The 24,507-nt window shown below is 43.7% G+C and overlaps 1 protein-coding gene across 3 annotated transcripts in view; it reads right to left on the bottom strand.

Moving 5' to 3' along the window:
• Positions 1-3,325: 3,325 nt before the first annotated feature.
• SLC41A3 (solute carrier family 41 member 3) overlaps positions 3,326-24,507 on the bottom strand; it is a 204,432-nt gene continuing 183,250 nt past the window's right edge. For all 3 annotated transcript variants that reach the window (XM_086939266.1, XM_086939267.1, XM_086939268.1), the window contains 4 exons: positions 19,371-19,450; positions 13,428-13,562; positions 10,293-10,441; positions 3,326-4,648 (listed from right to left, as the gene is read on the bottom strand). In XM_086939266.1, the coding sequence (XP_086795392.1) occupies positions 4,463-4,648; positions 10,293-10,441; positions 13,428-13,562; positions 19,371-19,450 (550 nt within the window). In that variant the 3' untranslated portion in view covers positions 3,326-4,462. The remainder of the gene's footprint in view (positions 4,649-10,292; positions 10,442-13,427; positions 13,563-19,370; positions 19,451-24,507) is intronic.

Raw genomic sequence — 24,507 nt, 5'->3', positions numbered from 1 at the left:
AATGCTGAATATAGAAACCCATTGGAGGGTAATAATTATGGAAGCACTACAAATACCGCAATGCTTTGGGAAAATAGCACAGGAGGCTGGGTCACAGCTGAAGTTTATTAAATGAACAGAGCAGGAAGCGGAGAATGTGGTGCTTTTAATGCTGAAATCTCACATGCCTTTGAAAAAGGAGAAGGATTCTCTGAAACGCGTCAGGCAAGAGACTGGAAAAACCTCGGACTAAAATGCCTGCTTTACTGTGAAATAAATGTTGGTGTTCCAACTTGCCTGTGTGGAGTGCGGGCTCATTTGCAGGGCAAACTTTTGATGATATATATATATATATATATATAAATATGTGTATATAAATATATACACAGGTATATATGTGTGTTTAAATAAGTTTCTCATTATATAGTTAAATATGACTTAAACATATTTAATTTACCTTATATTAATGTTATATGTTAAAATATTTATCGATATTTTTGACAATATTTCTGAGTCACAATATTTTTTGTTTTGATATTGAGTCAGTGATCCACCAGTGCATATGCATTATTTTTAAATTTTTATCTGATTCATTCAAATGTGTCTTCCCAGAAATGTGGAAAAAACATGCCCATTGGAGACCATAACAGGTATAATTATTTGTCATCATAAGGTGGGAGTTTGGTGCATGCCACCAGTTCTTGCCAAGTGCTTGGAGTTCAAAATGGTGACATGTTATCTGGTATGGTGACATATTCACTCCTTATTCGGACTATTTCTGTTTCAGGTATTTTCTCAGCGCCCTATGTGGCAGGTTCAATTACTGTATATAGACCAGTCCATTGACCTAGGAGTTTTCTGTTCAAATATAGAAAGCAAGACTAAATCACTGTGTCCTTTTTGAAGGGCTCTTATCCTGGTAACTTGATTTTAATAGTCCTTTTCTCAGTTTTGCATGACTTGTAAATGGTTGGTAGCTACTTCTCCAATCGAGTGAAGTTTTTCTTGGAGCAACAGGACACAATCCATCAATGATGTCAAAGAGACTTCTCACTCTTTGCAGTCTATTAGAGTCAAGTCAAACATAGCACAAGACTGATGGCAAAACAGTAATTTAAAATGCACTAACTCATGCGGTGGACTCGGGGGTGCTGCACAGAGAAAACAAAAGGAGGCTAATAAAAATGTTATTAAAAAGAGTAAACAACAGGAAGGGTATTAATATCCCACTCCTTGGCATCAGATCCAAATACCTTCTGTAACATTTGCTTTATTTTCTGATTATAACTGTCCACTAAGCCATTGGTCTGGGGATGATACTTGGACGTTCTATTGGGGATCTTGAGTGTCTTTCAGACTTGCTTCATTAGTTAAGACATACAGTTAAGTCCACAGGTTCATGATGTTTTCGGTTGGCAGACCTAACCTAGCGAAGAAAAGAAAGGAATAGATTATCACACAGTGGGCTGCTGTGTGCTCTCTTATCAGAAAATTCTTGTTGTTGGTTCACATACTCTGCTATGACCAATATATGACAATGTCCTCAACCAAAAGGGTTAATTGGTCTGCTAAATCCATACTATTCCTTGGAAAAGAACTTGGATGATTGGTAATAGCTGTACAAGGGCTTTTGATACTTCTGATTTATGATTGACAGACATGATAAGTTTTACAATAATCGGCCATCTCAGTATAAACTCCATTCCAAAAGAAGTGATGTTGTATCAGCTATTTCATTTTTACCCTCCTTGATGTCCTCTAGCTAAATGACTGTGAGCCAAGGTAATACAGTGGTTAGGAAAGCCTTTGGGTTTAACGGTTGGCACCTATGATCCTTTCCTTCTTGTGGAATCATTTTGTACACAAACCCCCAATAAGAATTGAATATGTAACATCTTCCTCACGAGCTCTCAAGAAGACATATCAAAGGGTCTTATTCTGAGCATATTGTTGTATGAAAATGACCTGACTCTCCAGATTTCAGATCATCCAGGTTTGAGGCATGTCACTTTGAGCTGACGTGCCTTTATTTTTTCTCTTCTGTTTTGATTCCCAGTTCTTCTTTCCCGATACCAAGTTGGGCTGATAGTCCTACCCTAGGTTTTACTCAAGAAACAAGCTCATGAATTTGGGTATATAGTACATAACACCACAGGTGCAGGTAGATTTGGTAGCACAGCAACTGTCATTGGAAACCTTTTTCCAGGTTACTTCTTTAATTCTTTGATAGGGTAGGTTTATGTGTCCCCATGGATACAAGTAATGAGTATGATGCAAACTTCAGGTATTTGGGTGCAGAGTTCTGTATTAACTACAGTTTGTAAGCCATAACAATTTATCAACTCATGAGTAATGTGGCCATGTATACTCTGTTCCGTCAAACATGGATGACAGCCAAATTTCCTTTCTCCATAATGGACCCTGCCAGACTAACATCATCAATTCCTAGGTGACTGCCCAGACGTGGAACCTGTGCTCACTGTGCAACTGGCACCAGCTCAACCTGACTGACGAGCCCCAATCAGGGTGGCGCCAGCTTAGTGTTTCAATTTCGAGCTATTTATGCTTTTTTCAGACCATGGCTGACCTGGGCAGAAAACATCCACACCAAAGCAACAACCCTGAATACAGTGGGCTTTCTAAAGTCAGCTATCACCCCAGTGGCGAAGGGTTCACCAATCACAGGTTTTCAACAGCAAGGCTCCATCGTTGGAACAAAATCAGTTTCCCCACCTCTAAATAAGAAAGGGGAATAGAGACTATGCTGCAACTCTGCAAACTCCTTTCAAAGGAAACAAACCAGGATGCAATACTCTAAAGTGCTCATGGATGGGAACTACTAGGATTTTAAGTGAGCTAAATTCTCTTTTGGGCAACCATGTTGTAGTGACTTTGCACTGTATTAGAGCAGAGGTGTATTTTATCCAGGTAAATATTGGTATTCTTATTCTTTGGACTCCAAAACGACGCCTAATTTGTAAGGAACTCAAGAGTATTAATAATAATTTGCTATGGCTTTAAGTTCGTTCAGTGCCCCATTCCTCAAGCTCAATTGTTGGTTAAAAGAACAGGATGCTTGGTGCCAGTGACCTGTTGCTTGATCCACAGAGGACGAAAGCATCTCCTGCCAGCAGCTGTTAGCAAGTAAGAAAGCTGCTTTTGAGATGCCCATGGAAGGAGGCTCTCAAAAAAACTAAATTAACATATTCAATTAACATACAGATGTCATTTTTCAGGTCATGCTCCAGTTAAAGGTAAGTGTATTCCAAGTGGCTAAAATTAAGCAAAGCAATTTTGAACTTTTAAGAAACATACTTTTGAAAACCGATACTAAAATATCGGGATTCAGAGCTTTAAAAGAAATTTCAATACAAATCTGCATCCAGCTTAAAACTGCCTACCCTGGACTAGGACAACTCATAATCATTTTACCTGGGTTGTCGTAGCAGAAATGAATTTGGAATCCATCACACAGAGAACAACAGGGTTGATCTAAGAAATACACAATGTCTCTCTGGGTGGAAGTAAAGGTGGGGCATCTAAACAATTAGCTCTGTAAGTAATACGAGGCATGTGGGAATCCTTCAAACCCTCTCTCCTCTTTAGCATGACAGAGACTCACACCAACCTCTATCCTGACGTCTTTGAAAGAGGAGGAATCTGGTTAGACAATCTGCATTAGACTCCCAGGCTGGTGTTCCACAGTGAAGATTAAGACTTTCAGATTAAGGCATCTCAGAAACTTCGAATTTTCTGCACTCATCTGTCTAAGCTATTCCAGATCACATTATCACAAGGCACTTCAACTCAAAAGCTTCTCAAGTTTTGTCCAGCAATGCACGTATTAAAAGGTTGTCAAATGTGTTCTTTTGGCAGATGACTCCTAATAAAGGCTCGACTTTGGGTGTCTACATTCTCACTGACTTGAGGTAGCACTACTCAAATTCCTTGACCTGGAGCACCCATCTTCTGGTAAGACTAATCAGATGCAGTTCCTCACAGTGTCATCTCACATAAGCTGTAGACATTTCTTTTTACAGTAAGGACTGTAGAATAGTTGTCCAAATTAAGAACATGAAGGGTAAAGCCTTATCTTTGTGCCTAGTACCTTTGTTAGGTCTTTATTATCACATTACCAAACATTTACGAAACACCACATTTTTCCAGTCTACATTATTTCCGAAAATTGAAGGCGGTCCTTACAAAGAGCATTCCCTGGACATTAGCGCTTTATTTACAGAAGTTCGTTATTACTTTAACTGCACTGTTTGAGACAGTGCAACAGTCTCCATGATGTTTAGCAATTCTTCTCAGAAAGATCCACCAACTTTCAGGACACTGAAGAGCAAACATGTCACACTGTGACTGGTGTGCTTTGTTTTACAAAAATGAAATCAAAGAGACATTCTCGATCCCATGACTGTGGAGTCAATGTTGCACAAATGCATCACTCTTCCCTGATTTTGAGATATACAAAATGTCCTTAGTTTCCCATGTCTGAAACCTGCCCACTCATGAGAAACACCAATCGGAAACAGAGAGCCAGGAATCCTGTTCCTAGGAGGTCTCCAAGAGCCGTGAGGTAGGGGATGGAGAAATTATCCGGGTCCAATTCTTTTCTCCACATGAATCGCACAATCAGATCAGCCAGGTAGAGTAGGATAGCGACCTGCAAAGAGAAGAAAGGCCTGTCAAAAGCAAACTCAGGAGGAGCACTAGGCAAGAGCATCTGAAATATGGCAGTAATCATGAGGAGAGGGAGTTTAAAGCCTCCGAATAGTTAAATCCAACAGATTTACATGAAGATTAACATCGAGGTACATTTATATCGAAATTCATTATTTTCCATCGTTTATAATAATACACTTTTTGGATACCCTGAAATCTTACTCGATAATGCTATTTAGAAGCTGAAAGCAAATGGGCAGGTGTTTCTTGTCCTAAAATTACTTGGCTTGCAAAAACTATACCTCATAACTGGGGCCAGGAAATACAAGACACAGTTTTACCAGGTGTTGTTTCACAACCAAGCAAATCAGCCAGAGTTGACAGGAGTGCAGGAGTTGTGATTAGAAGCACAAACTGGACCAAACCTGACCCTGCAGCATAGGAAAGAATCAGACACTGCTCTTACCACACTTGTCCTCCATGCCATGCCTTGCCCCTGCTTCTCAACTTCTCATCACCATACACCCCCAACCCACACACTGCTCCAGCCCACCAGCAGAAATGCTAGGTGCAAGTCCTCACTCAACTGATATAGTGAAGCCCTAGACTTAACACCCACACACACACCTACAACACAGAGACTAAGCAATACTCCCCCTCACCACCCCCAAAGCTCCATGGCAGCACACTGCCCCCCGGTTCTTGCCCCACAACTCTCCCCTCTCCCGTAATTCAGGGCAGAATTTGACCCTGTAAATATAGGATCCATTCAGTTATTCCCCATTCTATGGGATTAACTTGAACTTGTTTGGTACTGTGGAATGTTTCCACACTGTGCAATGTTTACAGTTTGCAGCCCACTAGTACAGTTCATTCTCTAATTGGGCTCTATATGGCAGGACAAGACTAGGCCTAGTAATCAGCTTACAACTGGGATAGAGAAAAAATGGGATAGAAAAAAAAAAGGAGAGAGGGCTTAGGGGGATGCCCATAGAGGGAGCTGCAATGTGTGAGGCGTGAAATGGGAATACATAGATTAGAATAGTGGAAGTGAAATGTCAGTGAATGAGGGCAGTAATTGACTGTCAAGTAGTTCCCCTTGACCTGGGACCGCCGCCTGCCTCTAAAAAATATTTTCCCCTGCATTCACAAAGGGGAAGGGGTCCCTTGCCCTAGCCCTGAACCCTAAAATACCACTGTACCCCAATATAAATTGTGCTCATGCCATATTGTCGAGTTCTCGCTATATAATATTGCAAGGGAAAAAAAAGTAGGGAAACTCGAGTTCACACACTACTGAACACGCACTCTTAAGTGCATCAGCAGTGCACTGTGAATCGGAGCGTTTCACAAGCCTGTCACAGATAAGAAATGCTATCAAAACGAAATCCTACAAAACAATATACTAGTGGCCGGCAGCAATTCATACCCAGACAACGTCGGGACGGGCTGCTAGTATATGTATATCCATACTAATATAATAAAGAGAGAGCCCAAACCTTTGAGGCGGGTAATCTCAGAAACCACAGCACCAATCACAACACCCAATACTGCGTTGGAAAGGGCAGTTGCAGCAGAAGGACATAGGCTATGCAGACGCCCACCATATACATTCAAAAGGTAAAAGAACCATGTCAGGAAAGTAGTCCCTTGTGGGTGTGTCTGCGTTGTGCTGTGGGCGTGACAAACGCTGGGGGCGTGTGGTACGTTCCGCCCTTCATGCCATGTCTCATATCGTGTGCTGGGGGCGTGGGCGTGTGCAGGGCGCGGGATTACGGAAAAAAAAGCGAGCGTTGTGCCTAATATTTCATTGTTTTTCTTCCCAGGTTCTGTACATTCCAGCTCCGAGTGTCCACCCTGCTCCCTTTAAATACCCCTGCACCCCATAATCATAACCCACCCTTACTCCTTAAAATACCCCAACACCCTTAAACACTAACCCATCTTAACCCTATAAATATACCCTGTACCCCAAAACCCAAACCTATCCCTAAACCCTAAAAATACCCCTGTACCCCAAAACCCAAACCTAGCCCTGAACCCTATAAATACCCCTGTACCTCAAAACCCAAATCTACCGCTGAACCCTAAAAATACCCCTGTACCCCAAAACCCAAACCTAGCCCTGAACCCTAAAAACACCCCTGTACCCCAAAACCCAAACCTACCCCTAAACCCTAAAAAAACCCTGTACCCCAAAACCCAAACCTAGCCCTGAACCCTTAAAATACACCTGTACCCCAAAACCCATAACTATCCCTAGGTAATTCCTTAAATGCAATTGCAAAATAGGGAATCACAAATATTGTGATTGCTTATTTCGCGTGGCACTTTTTCTTTAACCTCTTCAGCGCGGCGCAAATTTTCGCGCTGTGCTGGAGGTTCTATTGAGCGGGCGGGGCCATGACGGAGTGGTTCCGTCATTAGCACAGCTCAACCGGCGCTCATGATGGAACCACTCCGTCATGAGCACCGAAGGGGTTAATACATATCACTAAGCCCAATTGCGAATTTTGGCATTTGCAATCGCAATTTGGAATGATACATATGGCCCTTGATCATCAAAACTGCAAATCATCAAGGGTAACCACAATATAGGTATTTCCTATGTTCAAAACCCATTTTAGGAGTCTTAAACTTTCACTACTTCCTAAAATGGGTTTCGGAATGGTTACCAATTCACAATTTGGCTGGGGCCTGCTGTGGGTGTCACTTCCAAATTATAAATCAATACAATACATTTCAATCGTTTACCGACATCATTTTGGTTGTAAACGACTGAAAAGCAACTGACTCCCAATTAAAGTGTTCAATCTGGACCCCTTTCCTTTAGGTGTAGCGTCGCGGCTAGGGCGACTGACTCCGGAATCTGGGGATCACGGTTCGATCCCTGGCACCGGCGGCAGATTAGCCCAGCACCATGTGACTCTGGGCGATAGCTTGCTTAATCTTCCCGACGGCCCCCAGCGCCTAGAGACCCTTTCGGGTGATTGTGCACTTTACAAATGTGGATTATTATTATTCAATTGGGGAACATGTTTGATGGAGAGTGGGTAGTGGTCCACGAGAACAACTCTCACTGAAACTGTTAAAAGAAAACAAAACTTTTTTCCTTCTAAAGCAGCCCGTTTCCTTTAATAAATGGGGTGGCTTTAAAAAAAAAATGAAAAAGTTTACTTTATTTGAAATCAATCACTGTCATAGGAGTGAGTCGCAATTTGAGTCCAACCTAATTATAATTAATTACGTAGGTCGGACTTCGACTAATTCAAATTCCATTTTTTGCAAACTGGTCTACATAGGTCAGTTCAACAAAATAGGTTTCTGGTTGCAAAAACTAATCACAAATAGAAACTGCTTTTGGCACCCAGAACAATAGTACTTTTAGCCTTTAATTTGTTTTAATTATTTGTTCTAAATTTCTTAGAGAACATCGTTATAAAAAGGAGTAAGAGGCTGAAAGAGGAAAATAATTTCAATTTTTAGGATTGTGAGTTGAGAATGCCTTTTTAAGAGTCAGCATTTTATTTTTTTGCTTTACCGGCCAACTACGCAAATCCGACTGACTCTAGTCTCTGCACCTTTCTACCAGCCATTAATGCATTTTACACCAGCTCATGTACCATTCTTCTAAAGCCCCCTGTAGATCGAAATGTTTCACCCAGTTAATAACAGATGGCGCTGAGCCACTGAAAGCTTTTTTCCTGCATGTGCATGCAGAGGCAATCTGGAATCAAACGCCTAATACAGCAAACATGCACAGGAAGCCAAAGCAGGACTGATACTATTTGCTCTAAAAGATCTTCCTCCAGCACACTTGTGAAATATCCAGGGCTCTGCATCAACATCTGAATTCAGAACACAGAAAACATACAGGCACACAAGGCTGGTCATGCCCGACCAGGAAGCCCAGGCGCAAGGTATGCCTTGTGTATCAGGAGGAGTCAAAAGCAAGATCTAACAGAATCTCTACTGTAATATCGCCTTTATCAAAATTTGCTTTCAGTTCTTCAGGAGCCATGACCATGGCTGTCTCCATCCATTTCCTGGGGCAGAATCCGAGTTACTGTTTTTCTAGGATGTCTGTCCCCTCCAATACATTGGAAAATTGACAGTCACGATTTTCACCAGGATTATCTCCTGATCAGAAAACCGCGTGGTAGTAATTACTCTCCTCACTTCGGTCTACGGTGAATTTCTTCATAAACAGAGATATCGAATTCGACTTACAAGTCTTCTGGACTATTTCAGATGTCAGAAAATTGTTATTAGACCCAAGATCCTGTCAGTGAATGCAGTAGCCAACAGTATCCAGGGGGAGTGCAAGGATCATTAAAAGGCCCTGGTTCAGTATCCACAATACCCCCCTTCACTTCTGCACGGGAAGAAATTTGCACGTTTTTGGGGGAGATATTTCTGGATTTTAGCGTGAAAAAGAGGATGAGACCCATTATAGAAACCTTCAGAAGGCTTACCTCGATTAGCTACACAGCTTGAATTAAGAAAAGTTTTTAAAACTATAACTTGTCAGGTAGGAGCGTTTTTTGAGCTCCATATAGCAGCTCCCAAGGTATTCAACTTTGGCTAACATGATTTTCTTCTTCGTCTACAGGATTTGTAGACTTTCAACTTTCCTTTGTAGGTTTTTTGATCTTCTAACCTGTTGGAGTTGGTAATCAGTCAGTTTCTCCAAATAAAGAACTAATACAAGAGGACACAGGATGAGACACTAGCTACTCCACAAGTACCATGGAGGAACCTGGAGTCTGCATGTAAAAATAGACATGAAACACTTTAGAAAGACTCAATAGCCCTTGATAGTGGACAGAATAAAAGGATTCAAGAGGTCATCGAGCAAAATGCTGTGGAGCAATGCAGCCTCACAGACATACACTCCCCTTATCATCTGCCTATAGGTTGCAATCCAAGATAAGAAGATTGATTATCTTAAAGTTATGGTGTTGACACAACCAAGATAGGCAATGCTTCAACATGGGAAAAACAATAAGTATTGGCTTGCAGGGACAGATTTTGTTAATTCCGGATTAGTCACAGATTAGGAACTGCAGAAGGATTTGAAGACATATAAAAAGAAACCGACCTTCAGAGAAGAAATGTATTTATATCTTACTACACGGAACTTCATAAAGACAAATTAAAGCTCACAAAACATGCATTTTATTTATGCTGCAATTGGGTTTATATTGCAGTAATGGTTGTACTCAGCATACCCTGACCAACATCCACACACTACCAGATTCTCTGTAACAGTATTCCTAGAGAGGACATTTAATGTGTTTTTTTTAAAACAAAATGTGCACTTCATTAAAGTCCCTTTCAACCCAGCAACAGGTCTCTTTCTGAGGCAGTTATCACACACTGAAGTGGACAGTCTATCATAGATAGTATTTCCTGTAATAGCTGTAAACAGAACTTACATTCCTGCTTCCATAAATGAATTTCTTTTTATTACTTGCTAAGACCTATCAAACATTTATAACTAATTCTGACTGCAATTAATTAGCACTTTATTCTGAGAAAGGAATTATAGCATTTATAACGAAGGAATAGGAGCTTCTGCCATCAATGAACCTATTCCAGTATATTCTTTGGAAGCATTATATTCAGGCCGTGAGTACTCTTACCTGCAGTAAAGCAGCAGTGAGGTAAAACATTACGAAAGTCAAGGTAATGGCGGTATGTCCTCCCTGCAACAAGTTAATTGTATAAAGGAAGGTGAGGTGCCCCGGGACAACAAGAAGAAACAGGACTCGAGCAGAGGTGGAATTTACTCCTGGGGAGAGAAGTACAAAGGAAAGTTACACGGCATAATAAATTCAGTAATCCTGACATATTGGTTCCACCAAATTGACACTAATTGGAACTGATGGCACGTGACACAAGGCCTTGAAATTGGAAGATTGGAGGCAGATTACCACTCTTGCATGAGCCAGCCTCAGCACTGCCCACCCTGAAATATAAATAAATTGATCAAACTCCACTCTGTTAAAATAGCCGACTGGTCAGATGCAATTAGTTGTAAATAAGCCCACGATGGTAATATTAGGAACTTATTATTAGGAACTCTATTGACAAATAGTACTCATTTAAGCACCTCCATCTACCTTCTTATTAAATGTAAAATGTTCATAACTATAGGTAACTAAGGAGAATACAGCTAATTATGAAGTCAGAAGTAATGGGGGAAACGACAGAAAGACATAAACAAAGCATTAAGCGACAATATGGTTAGGAATAGACAACAGAATAGAACATTCACTTTGTAATGGATTTCTAGAGTGCTACTGGAATGATTTTTCTGAAGGAAAGACTATGATCCTTAGTAAGAGTGAAGGGCTTTTTTGCACAAGAGTCCTTATTAAAAGTTGTGCGATAATTATCATGCCCTCACAGTTTTTTTCCCTGATGGAAGTCTGGCAGGTCAAAACTGCCGAAATGTATCGCGAAGGGGGAAGGAGGACCCGGAAAAAAGGATCAACGTGCAGAATTTGTTGTGTTAAAAATCAATTCAATATCTTATGCCCCATTACCTTTTCAAGCACACAAAAGAGGGGGTATTTACTATATGTGATAAATGCTTCATTCGCGGTGGTGGTACCGTATTACCCCATGAAGTAAATACCAGAACCTGTTCCAACAAACTCGTAATGAGGGCCCAAATGTCTTTCCTCAATTCTTCCCTTTACAACCCTAGAATCGTTTCCGCTTTCTTTCCACATCTTTTTATAATTAGTGAATGTTCTCTTTAGAATCGTTTCTATTTTAATCTATTTTCCAGTTAAATTGTGTTAATTTTGTCTTTATTCAGAAATAAGTAAATTTTTGGAATAAAAGCACGAAAAATACATTAAACAGATGGATAACAATTTTTTTGTGGTTATGTTCCTCCATCAACACAGTGATGGACAGGATGACCTATTGCAAGTGCTCTCATCAGTTTGGACTAAGCCAGGCACTGACAGAAAACGAGTTGAATGATCTACTTGTTAAGATGTGAATGGAAAAAAACATTTGGAGTGAAGCAAAAGTTTGAACAAGTGATCACGTTGCCCCTGTAAAAGAGAGGGTGCAGAAGTAGAACATTTCACCAAAAAGAGAGGGACGTTAGGAAGGAAGCTTTGTAAATCAAAATTCTAAAGGCACAAAAAGCCATAAGCTCAAGGGGAGATTTAGCAGATAATGCCAATGCCTGTCTCCTTTTACCTGAGGGTAAATGGTAGTAGTTCTGTTGGTCGGTGGCCCAAGGGCTCTGTGGTCAGAGGGACTGCAGCCCATGACAAATTAATCCTAGTGGGCTGGGTTGCACCTCCGCCAACAGTCGCTGCTTAAAGTTTTTACGAGTGAGGATATGCACTCTGTGAAAACCGATCTAGTGTTTTCAGACTCAGAGTTACTGTGTTTGGTATTTACATGCCCGGTAATCGCAGGTCAAGAAACACAGAGACACTTGGAATACTTACAGGCACATGCTTCAAGCTAGGATTTTGCGAGTCCTTAATTGCGATTATTAAGGAATTGCAATTAAGGGTTCGCAAAAGCCTATGCATGTAGGAATCGTTATAAAAATTGCGATTTCTACACATTCCTTATTTGTGAGTCGCAAATTGCAAGTCGCAAATAAGGAATGGGTTCTCATTCAATCCTATGGGCCTACAGGCCCATAGGAATGAATAGGAAATTGCATGCGCAATTTGCGAGTCCCAATTGGTACTCGCAAATTGCGCATTGCAATTTCAAGGGTTCCAGGGTGTCAAAAGGACACCCTGTTGGACCCCTGAAGTTGAACAGCGCACAAATGTGCCCAGCTCAGCTTTCTAGATATTGAACTGAGTATGTCATTGGATTTTTTTAAAAGCTACTATTTTTCCAAGGTATAACTGTACATAGTGTACAATCACGGACAGTTAAAAGGCCATCTGATGAGCAAAGGACTTATTTTTTATTTTTCTTCTGCATAGGAATTTTTACTTGTGAAAAAACCCTTACTTTATCTCTCCACCACGTTCCCCCACACTAGAAGGTGAATGAATCACTGCACACCTTGGCTTGGGAGTAACTGACCACTTCCAGAATGGGTAAGGTCAGACAGCAGTTTGTGAATGGACATCAACTTAAGATTGTGGGTGTTTACAAACTTACAAGGCAAATCAAACCTTGATTCGCCCGCTCCCCGCCGTTGTGGTCAAGAACTTTGGGAGAATATGGACATATGTCCGGTAACAAGAAGAAAGATGTTGTCAAGATACCTAAAGAGAAGGGCATGCTCCCCTACATGAGCTTCTCTTTCTGGAAGAGAACTCAACTTCATCACTGACTTATACAGTATTAACAGTATTAACAAACATTTTTTAATGCTGGTTAAATCCTTCTCTATCCATCCAAACATTGAACTGGGTCTTTTGACTGCCTTGTCACTGCGGTCATTGTTGAAGGTATTTAAGTGTGTGGTGCATACATTTTGTGTGGAGATTGATTCAACACGCAGGGATCTGACTGTATTTTAAGTTTAGCACTTAAATGTTTAAGCTTTACAGGGCCTTATTATATCCAAGGCCCTAACATCAGAGATGCTCTAAATCTATAATTTAGCGATGTGAAATGGGATGGAGGACAAGGAGAAGGGATGCGGCAAGAGAAGAAGAAAATGGCCACAACAAGAAAGTAACCCAAGCTGCAGAAGTAAACACGAAAATGATATTCTCATCAAGAAGTACATTGACCTTCAATATGAACCCCTCATTTAAAAACTTGCTTCTTACCTGAAGAGAAGAACGTGGTGAAAGGATTGGGCCAATGCTGCCTCATCTTGTATGGCAACACACCTGGCATACTCCAGTAATGGAGGAATGTGGATATACGACTGGACTGGATGGCTACAAGATTACCAGCAACGCCTGTGGGTAACATCTTACATATTAGCATCATGTAGTATGTTTAAAAAAAACTTAAAGCAAATATCGTACATTTTACGTTTTAGAAGTTCAGCTGATTTTCATCCATTCGGGTTTTACTTGGTAGGGAATTCACAAAGACACAAAGATGCTGCAATAAAGTGGACTAATAAGCTAAACAACTGTTGCTATTTTAAATAGCCTAATTCACTTCTTGCCTAAAAGGTACCTATGACAGGTATCTACCAAAGAAATTTGACATAAGAAAACAGACTGTGTGGATCTTGTTCTACAGCTAGGTTTGTTTAAAATGAGTTGCAGAATAAGTTTTTGTTGATTTACAAACAAAAATCAGTCTAACGAAAGAGGTATCACATTGATATTTGTGTCATTAGACATTTAGAGCCCAATTTAAATATTCCCTTCCCCCAACATAGCGGTCCGCACGCCCAACTTAATTTCAGGAGGACCATCAGCTTGGCCATGGCGGAGACTATTCTGTCTCTGTCGTAGCCAAATTTCTCCGACACCCTAGGAGCGTAAGGGATGTCGAAGAAATGACTACATGACCACCCGCCTAATATAGATGGGTGGACATGTAACCATATTTTACAGTTTCTCACTGGTAGGTTTTGCCTGTAAACAGTAAAATCATAATATTGTCCCCACACCATGGGTAAAAACTCCCATGGTGAGGGAAGCATTATCTTTTTTCTTTACAAAAAGAAAAGCCAGTTATGGTATCTTTTTGAGAATTACAAAGAAATACAATGTGCTATAGGGCTGCGTCCTGCTGACAAAGCCCAAAGCACAGAGTAAAATGCATTAGCAGGAATTGTCGAGACAACAGTACCTGGCAATGCTTTTATAAATGACCGCCTGCTTGGCCCAATAACCATGTGGACAGAGTAATTTACTCCATCCTCATGGTGGAACGGCAGGCCGTCCACCCAGATATAAATCTGGACAAAAAAAAAGAGAGGCTTGCCTTTATAACCCCACATAACCTGGGAATAAACAACAACTGACAAAATGGAATATCATGGGGATCAATTCCACCCAAACTATTACTCACAGTATGACACTTAATTCACATTGGCAACCTGATTTAATCAAGCCCTTTAATGCAATCAATGAAAAATATTCAATTGGCCATCACTCATTACATCTAGAATAATACATAGTCCCTATACATATATATGTACAATTTTACACAACATGTACGACAAGACACACATGTACACATTTTATATACCATGAAAAATTGATCTCTTATATCTTGTTGAATAGTTTCGACTAGAGGTGTCTAAATAATACGTTCATAGCAAGTCTACCTCAGAGGTAGTCAATCTGACGAGGAGAATACAGAAAAACCTCCATTACTATATTTCCTCCATGTTGTCCCAATAAATCGGTGCAACTTAATTTGTTTATTGGAGTCTCCTCCAAAGAAACAGTCAACGTGTTTCGGCACTGACAATTTATGGCCTCTTCAGGACAGAAGTGAATGACAAAAGGACGAGTGCCTGTAGGAGAGCATAAAAATACATATGTATCAACTTCAGATGTCCTTTTCTACAATGTGGGGGGTGGCTGGAGGAGCAATCTTGCCAAAGAACACAATCATATAGTCGTCTTTGGCCACTTTAAGCCGGGATTTGCACTTCATACCTCCCAATTATTTAAGTACCTGCAGGTATGACATGCCCTAGATGCCCATAGAGAAGCCTTTGGGGGAGTCCTAGACTACAACCCCCTACAGGTAAAGTTGGCACTAGGCCCACAGGGCCGAAGGGACATATCACAATTATGCAGTTCCCTGCTGCCCAATACTCCAACCCCCCTGCTTACACTCAGTGGGAGATGTTGAGGAACAGGACGACAATGATTGGCTTGGCAGGAGGTGAAAACGGCCTTGAGGCAACTGGTCATCTCTGCCACTCTCAGTATAATACAGTTGAATTACTTTCATCATAAATATTCTAGCCCAGTTAGGTTGGGAAAGATGGAGAGGGCCGAGCCATCGCGCTGCTGGAGCAGTTGAGACCCTGACGGATCCTTTTTTTTGCCTCATTTAAACCTGTCCGCTCATAACTGCATACCGGAACATAATCCATACTAGAATCACACACCTCGTTCAGATTACGGATAGCATGGGCCCAAAGTGGCTCTATTAGGGATAATGGAGGGCTGGGCACACACTAGACACCAGCGCCTGCTTGCGGGTGTTATGTACTTCATACCCAAGAGAGACATCGGAAGATGTTGGAAGTCCACGGACCTCCCTAGAGTGACAGCTTGATTTGCAGGATGGGCTACGCTGCTTGGCAGAAAGACGTTTATAAAAGGAGAGGCTGTGCTCCTAGACATCGTAAGATGCGGGCTCGTGAATTTCGAAATCTGTCCTCGATGGAGTTTAAGATTTGCTTTGGGTTTTTGTTTTGTCAGATACTGTGTCATAGGCACAGCATACAGAGTAAATTATGATCATTCATTGTCGAGGTCGCATTGCCTTTCTTTTCTGTTAAGGTTCCCTCTCTCCTTTCTGGAAACCCTACAGTTTTATCTCTATCAAGTCCCTGGGGACCTCCCCTTGACTCAGGGAAGTCCAATGCGATCCGGAGTCAGTGCTCCTGATTCACGATGCAATCTGGAATCTCATCTTGGTAGACCAGCCCTGAACTTTTTGTAAGTGTTGTGAAACCCAGAAGATCTGTGGGATAGACTTTTACGAGTATACCTTGTCTACTAAGTAGGTTCTTCAGAATAATTAAGTTGTGACTTTGAGCAATTTTGGTGCTGCTGAGACATTTTAAAAGATAGATCAGATATTTTGGACCACATAATGCTTAGTCTTGAGCAACCCAGGGTTAATTTTTAAGATTTTCCTTTAAGGCGATGTTGGGTAGATGAGAATGGTACAACTTAAGTAAATATGATTTTTTTCTGGACATATTCGGGTTTCCTGGAGGTAAGCCAGATTAATTTATGTTAATTAATAAAAAAGGTTTGAAAATGTTAGTGTTTATTGAGATATATGACACCTCTATTATGTACTAGTGCAAAGCATGACATTCCCAGACGTATTTTATTTTGGTTACATAGAACGGAATAATTCCGAATATTGACCAAAAATGCTTCCAAGCATGTCATAACTTCCACAATGACAGTCAAGTGGTTTTCGATCTTCTTCAGCAAACATCAGTGGCATGGGCACTGGTGCACAAAATGACATTCCTACATGCCATGGTATTTTGATTACATAGAATTGATATAATTCCAAATACTGCCTAAAATCCTTCCAAGTATGTGATAACTCCCACAGTAACTCCAAGTGGTTTTAGATCTTTTAATGCACATCAACACAAAAGGGAAGTGAGAGAATCTGAAATTGGAAGCATACAACTCTACATAATATACATATATTTTGTAAGCATTCAGTATTGAATAACTATTTGACTCCTGTAGATAAAATCCACAAAACAGTACCAAGATAATATGGTTATCTAGATACAGTCTCAAGAGAATGCATCCTATTACCCCCGCCCCCACCTCCATCTAGAGAGTTTCCCAAAAACATTGTATTAATTGTACAATGAAATGAACAATGCAAAATAAGATCTCAAAGACCATGCCAATCTCCTGACCCCTTCCAACACAGCACAAAGTATTAAGGCTCGAGAAGAAGTGGCACCACGAACAGACACTGGACAGCTACCCAGCCTACAAGAACGCCATCTGCAGACACCAACTCATCCGAACCGCCAAAAGGACCTCCTTCAAAGAGCGCATAGACAATAACGCACCCAACAGCAAAGAGCTCTTCAACATCGTGAAGGAACTCTCCAACCCCAGCTCCAACTCCAACGACATCCCGCCATCGCAAGACCTCTGCGACTCCCTAGCCACCTTCTTCCACCGCAAGATCGCAGACATCCACGACAGCTTCAGCAACGAGGCTCCCCCGACAGACACAGACACCTCAGACTCACAGCCCTCCAGCCACTTCGACTCCCTGCTTTCCTGGACCCACGTCAATGACGAAGACACCATCAAAACCATGAACACCATCCACTCTGGCTCACCATCTGACCCCTGCCAGCACCACATCTTCAACCAAGCAAGCTCCACCATTGCACCCCATCTCCGCAAGATCATCAACAGCTCCTTCGAGACTGCCACCTTCCCGTAGAGCTGGAAGCACGCCGAGATCAATGCCCTACTCAAGAAACCCAAGGCAGACCCCAAGGACTTCAAGAACTTCCGGCCCATCTCCCTCCTCCGGTTCCCGGCGAAAGTCATCAAGAAGATTGTCAACAAGCAACTGACCTCCTTCCTCGAAAAGAACAACATTCTAGACCCGTCCCAATCTGGACTGCGCAGCAACCACAGCACTGAAACAGCCCTCATTGCCACCACCGACGACATCAGGGCCATGATGGACAAAGGAGAAACCACGGCCCTCATCCTCCTGGACCTTTCGGCCGCCTTCGACACCGTCTGCCAACCACACCCTCCGCACACGCCTCCACAACGTAGGGATCTGCGACAAAGCAGTGGACTGGACCACCTCCTTCCTCACCGGCAGAACCCAGAGTTTTCGCCTCCCCCCATTCCGCTCTAAAGACACCAAGATCTTCTGCGGCGTACCCCAAGGATCGTCCCTCAGCCCAACACTCTTCAACGTCTACAACGCACCGCTCGTCAACATCGTTCAATCGCACAACCTCAACATCATCTCATACGCTGACGACACCCAGCTGATCCTCTCCCTCAACAAGGCCCCCTTCACCGCCAAATCCAACCTCCATGAAGGAATGAAGGCCATCGCCGAATAGATGATGATCAGCCGCTTGAAACTGAACTCAGACAAGACAGAGGTCCTCATCATCTGATCCACCCCGTCCGCCTGGGGCGACTCATGGTGGACAGCCACACTAGGAGCTGCACCGACTCCCACTGACCCCGTGTTGTCAATGACCCAGCAAGTAAACGCCACCTCCTCCTCCTGCTTCAACACCCTCTGCATGCTCCGCAAGATCTACAGATGGATCCCCACCGGAACCAGAAGGACGGTCACCCAGGCCCTCGTCAGCAGCAGACTGGACTACGGCAACGCCCTCTTCGCAGAAACCTCAGCCAAACTCCAGAAACGACTACAACGCTTACAGAACGCCTCTGCACGCCTCATCCTCAACATTCCCCGCCACAGCCACATCACAGCCCACTTGAAAGACCTGCACTGGCTCCCCGTCAACAAGAGGATCACCTTCAAGCTCCTCATCCACGCTCACAAAGCACTCCACAATACCAGACCAGCGTACCTCAACAAACGACTCACCTTCTACACCCCGAACCGCCAGCTTCGCTCCTCTGACCTCGCCCTCGCCACCGACCCCTGCATCCGTCGAGTGACCGCCGGCGGCAGATCGTTCTCCCACCTCGCCGCAAAACCTGGAACACCCTCCCCATCTGCCTACGTCAGACCCAGGACCTGCTTCCTTCAGGAGACTCCTCAAGACCTGGCTGTTCGACCAGTAGTAGCACCCCTGCCCCCCCCCCCTCGCGCCTTGAGACCCTCACAGGTAAGAAGTGCGCTCTACTGATTGATTGATTGAATTATGTGACTACAGGGAAAAGAGATATATTTTTGCTATGTAGATTTGACCATCATAAAATAAATACACTTTTGACAATAAGAGACAGGAAACTTTTAAATCACTAACCTTCAAACAATAATAACAGAATCGACTTTTCTAGAGTGTCATAAAGAGGCAAAATGTAAATGTAATAAAAGAATACAAAACCTACCATTAATTACGGGGGTGAAAACTGCCATCCCTTCAAAGTTCGGATCTGTTACAGTTTTGTCCAAAATAAGTCCACCAATGCTACAACAACAACAGAAACATCTTGAATTTGATGAAAGAGACTGAGGGACAGTTAACTTTAAAATAAGCGTTAATTATTTTTCCTTAATATGAGCAACTAAATAAATTGGGAAAGTAAATGAATGTAAAATGATTACACGTAAGACAAATATATTAAATGCATTAGTCTACAATTGTTGCATTACTCACTACAGCAATTTCATTAGCACTAACACAAACACTTACTGGTAGAGACTCTAGCAATAGATTCATTACCTTTAAATTATTTCCAGACGTCAGACTGGATCCTGAGCAGTACCCCTGCACACTAGTAAGTGGCATTGTTCGGCTTTGTCTAACATCATTGGAGTCGCTCGTGCTAGAAGTGATGTGTGTAGTGCCTATACAGGCGCTACCCCAGAGTGCTGACGTCAGTTTCTTTTTGCAACTTTTCATGCCCGGTGTGCGGAGCAATGAAGAACATTGACCACTGGTATGTGGAACTAGGGCCATGAAAAGGGAAAATCCTGTACATATAAATCCAGGGAGGATTGGTGGGTTGGTAAGGATCTACGGCTAGATAAAGTTTCTATCAGATGAGGCGTTACCAAAGTTAAGTAACTTGTTCATCTGATAGAGACTTTTAGCCGCAGATTCATTACTGTAGAATAGATAGTCAAGCAATACCTCTCCAAAGGTGGGTCTGCAAACTTGATTTAGGAAGTTCTGCAGGACCAAACAGGCAATGTTACCATCCCGACAGACCTGACTGCCCAGGCAGTAGTGCTTGGTGAGCGTATGCAGAAAGGCTCACAATGTTGCCAAAGACACACAATTGATGGACTGAATGCAGAACAAATCAAAACATTCAACCCCAGTCAAGAGATCTGGGTTATATCCATCATTCTTTTGCTCACCATGCCACCCCAGTTTAGACCTGGCCATATGCAAATCAGTCTTGACCTTGTGCCTCATGGGAACAGTCCAGCCCGAACTGCCAAGCCAGGTCCTCCCCGGACCGGAAACAAGCATCCTAGGACCGTTTTCGGGGTTTCACCCCTCTTCAGCCAGGACAGCTTGATTCCAGTGGCACAGTGAACCCAGGACCCACGTCTGGGCATACCCTGCGCACTTAGGGCGAGAAAGCAAAAGACACACAATTGATGGACGGAATGCAGAACAAATCAAAACATTCACCCCCAGTCAAGAGATCTGGGTTAAATCCATCATTCTTTTGCTCACCATGCTACCCCAGTTTAGATCTGGCCATATGCAAATCAGTATTGACTCTGTGCCTCATGGGAACAGTCCAGCCATGCCACCCCAGTTTAGACCTGTCCATATGCAAATCAGTCTTGCCCCTGTGCCTCATGGGAACAGTCCAGGCTGAACTTCCAAGCCAGGTCCTCCCCGGACCGGAAACAAACATTCTAGGACCGGTTTTGGGGTTTCACCCCTCTTCAGCCAGGATAGCTTGATTCCAGTAGCACAGTGAGCCCAGGAGCCACGTCTGGGCATACCTGGCGCACTTAGGGCGCGAAAGCAAACAACACACAATTGATGGACTGAATGTAGAATAAATCAAAACATTCACCCCCAGTCAAGAGATCTGGGTTAAATCCATCATTCTTTTGCTCACCATACCACCCCAGTTTAGACCTGGCTATATGCAAATCAGTCTTGACCCTGTGCCTCATGGGAACAGTCCAGTCCGAACTGCCAAGTCAGGTCCTCCCCGAACCGGAAACAAGCATCCTAGGACCGGTTGTGGAAGTATGCATCATGCAAGCCCAACGCTACCATCCAGTCTACCGGGTCCAGGGCAGTGAGGACTCAAGAGAGCATTTTGATTTTCTTCTTTTTCAGGAAGGGCCCAGGTCTAAGATAGGACAAAGGCATCCATCCTTGTTGGGCACCAGAAAGTAGCAGGAATTGCAACAACAACCTACTTTTGATGCCGCCACTTCCTGGCGGAGTGAGGAGATATAGTACTGCCACAATTGGGTGAACAGCAAAACACACAAGATGATGGACGGAATGCTGCACAATGGCAAAACATTCACCCCCAGTCACAGATCTGGGTTTAATCCATCATTATTTTGCTCACCAAGCCACCCCAGTTCAGACATGGCCATATGCAAATCAGTCTTGACCCTGTGCCTCATGGGAAAAGTCCAGCCCGAACTGCCAAGCCATGTCTTACCTGGACCGGAATCAAGCATCCTAGGACCGTTTTTTGGCTATCAGCCGTCTTCACCCAGGACAGCTTGACTCCAGTGGCTTAGTGAGCACGGGACCAACGTCTGGGCATACCCTTCCCACATAGGGTGAACAGCAAAACACACAAGATGATGGACGGAATGTTGCACAATGGCAAAACATTCACCCCAGTCACAGATCTGGGTTTAATCCATCATTATTTTGCTCACCAAGCCACCCCAGTTCAGACATGGCCATATGCAAATCAGTCTTGACCCTGTGCCTCATGGGAACAGTCCAGCCCGAACTGCCATGCAATTGGGTGGCATGGATGGAGTGGTTTTCACAAGGGGGAGGGAGTAGCACCTTTGGACAATCTGGAGAACCCAGTAGGCGGATGTTATTGGCCTCCAGTGGTGCAGGTGATGGCGTATCCTGCCTCCCACTGGATGGCCATGAAGGTCAGAGGGAAAATTTGAGAGGCTTAGAGGCTGCAGCTGTGAGGGGGGGGGGTGGACTCCCTGACCTCTGGCTACCTAACCCACAAGGTCTGTAGGAACAATGTCCTTAGTCTCGCAGGGAGCTGAAAAGTTTGTGTTCTGTGGTCGCTGGGGGGGGGGGGGGGGGGGAGACGTTCCTGGAAGCCCCTGCTGTGGCCACAAAAGGAACAAAAGGGGGACTGTGGTTGTTGAGGCACCATGGAAAAGCCCAAAGACATAGCCATAGCTCTGCTGTCCATGAAGCGCTCTAGAGCCAAGTTTTCCTTGTCTCCGAAGAGACAAGAGCCATCAAAGGGCATGTCCATGAGCAAGGCAGGGACACCACCCGAAAACCCAGTTGTTCTCAACCAGGTGTGGCGCCTAAGGTCCACTGACGATAAAAATGCTCTGCCAAGTCAGTCGTACGTATATAACCCACAGCACATTGTGAACTTAGCTGCGTCACTCCCATCCACAATAGCTTGGAAGAGTATGGGTAAGACCTCTTCTGAGACCATAGACATCACCGGTGTTCACCGACCACAGTGCCAGGCTGAAGAAAGAAAACATCTTCTTTCCCAAGGTATCCAGTATCTTGGATTCCCTGTCCGGTGTTGTAGGGAATGCGCCAGGATTTATTCTGGAAGTAGAAGCTTGGACCACCAAGCTCTCCGGGGTGGGGTGTTGTGTGAGCAAGTTGGGGTCCCCTGGGGCAGGGCAATGGCAGTGGGCAATTGTTCTATTCACAGGAGCCCCTGTGATGGGCTTGGACCAAGCCCCAAGTTGGACATCCGTGAGGACTTCATTAAATGGGAGACGTGGTTCAGAAGGGGTGACTCCCGGCTGAAGCATGTCCGTCTTAACAGCCATGAAAGGAAGCTGAAGGGCCAGGACTTCAGCAGCCCTCCTCACCACCATGGCAAATGAGGATCATTCCTCAGTAGCCACAGTGGGAGGACAGACCAAACCAGTATCTGGGAAGGTGTCCAGTTGACTGGATCCGCCAAATCCTCACAGCAGGTGTCTTCAAAGAAATCTAGGTATTCATCAGGGTCCAGTAGCCCCTCCCAGTCAACCCCAAGTTTTAGCCCACTGAAATAGGGCATAGGCTCTTGCCTTGATGGAATGCGTCCAGTCGGTGCTGGAGTCTACGTCAGATGACGCCCATCCAGCTCTGTGTCGGAGTCGGGGTGAGTATTGGGGCGGCACCGGGGAAGTCAGCAGTGGGACCGGCGCCAGGGAAGGTCGATCGACGATAGCCGGATCTGTCCATTGATCCAAGGGGCCTGACTGGCGCAGGGTTGAACCCCCCATTGGAAGTCAAGTGAGGGCCCCTCCGGACCCTGAAGACGCTCCAGCGGGGACGCGCCACCCAAATACGAAATGCATTACCTCATAAAATTCTTGTATTTGGGTGAGGGTCGCTACAGCTCCTGGAGACTCAGGGAGGCCCAGAGACAGCCCAGGCGCAAATGCAGAGCCAGGCTTCGAAAGCTGATACTCCCTCGTTTCCTCAGATGCATTCGACAGATGGGACAAAGTTAAAGACCTCTTTGACTTCTTGTTCTTTTAGCGCTTATGGGACTTACCCATATGCCTGGACGACTTTAAGTGCAACGACGAGCGTTTGGAGTGGCTTCACAACAGATTGCGGGACCATCCTCTCGACAGGGAGAGAGACTGTTGCAGAGTTGCACTTCAAGTGGCAAGGAGCTTGAGGGAGCACTCCCTCAAGGCCTTGGGCTACATGGCGCAACAACTGACGCAGGTCTTGGCGTGGTGGTCGTGGTTGAGAAACCAGAGGCAGATAAGAAGTGGGTCAGTCACCAACATTTGCTGATGACAAGCGCCACAGGGCTCAAAACCAGTCTTCCTTGCGGACATCTGTCACACCTGGAGACAATGTCTCAAAAAAATCTTCGACAATGGTCGAAAAAAGGTCAGTCGAGGCGAGAAAAGAAAAGAAAATGCAAACACTGCTTTTGAATTTAGTTATTCCTTTTAAAGGAACACTGTTGGAGATTATTTGGTGGCCCCCCTTGACACCTACTCTCAGCCTCACCATGACAGACAAGAGATATTACTGTTAGCCCATTACAGACTGGCTCATGTTCACTTTCTTTTCAGTCTCTAAATCAGTGCAGTGTTTTTCAGCAGTATGTCCGTGTGTTCATTCTGAATGTTCCTCTGATTCACACCTATTCACCCCCTCCCAAGGGGTCTGCCTTACAGTTTGAAGACCACCACCCTTACGGCCGCAGCATATCTAGCTACCCTACGGCTGGTTTCTTTAATTTTTCCTTTTAAAAAGTTTGTGAAAAAGGTTTTCTTGCACTTGTATAAAAAGTGCAAGAATAAGACTGAATTACAATTCAATTAAACACATATGGGAATATATTC

The sequence above is a fragment of the Lissotriton vulgaris genome, chromosome 9 (genome assembly GCF_964263255.1).
Source record: "Lissotriton vulgaris chromosome 9, aLisVul1.2, whole genome shotgun sequence".
NCBI lineage: Eukaryota > Metazoa > Chordata > Amphibia > Caudata > Salamandridae > Lissotriton > Lissotriton vulgaris.
This window is presented reverse-complemented; position numbering and strand designations above follow the sequence as displayed.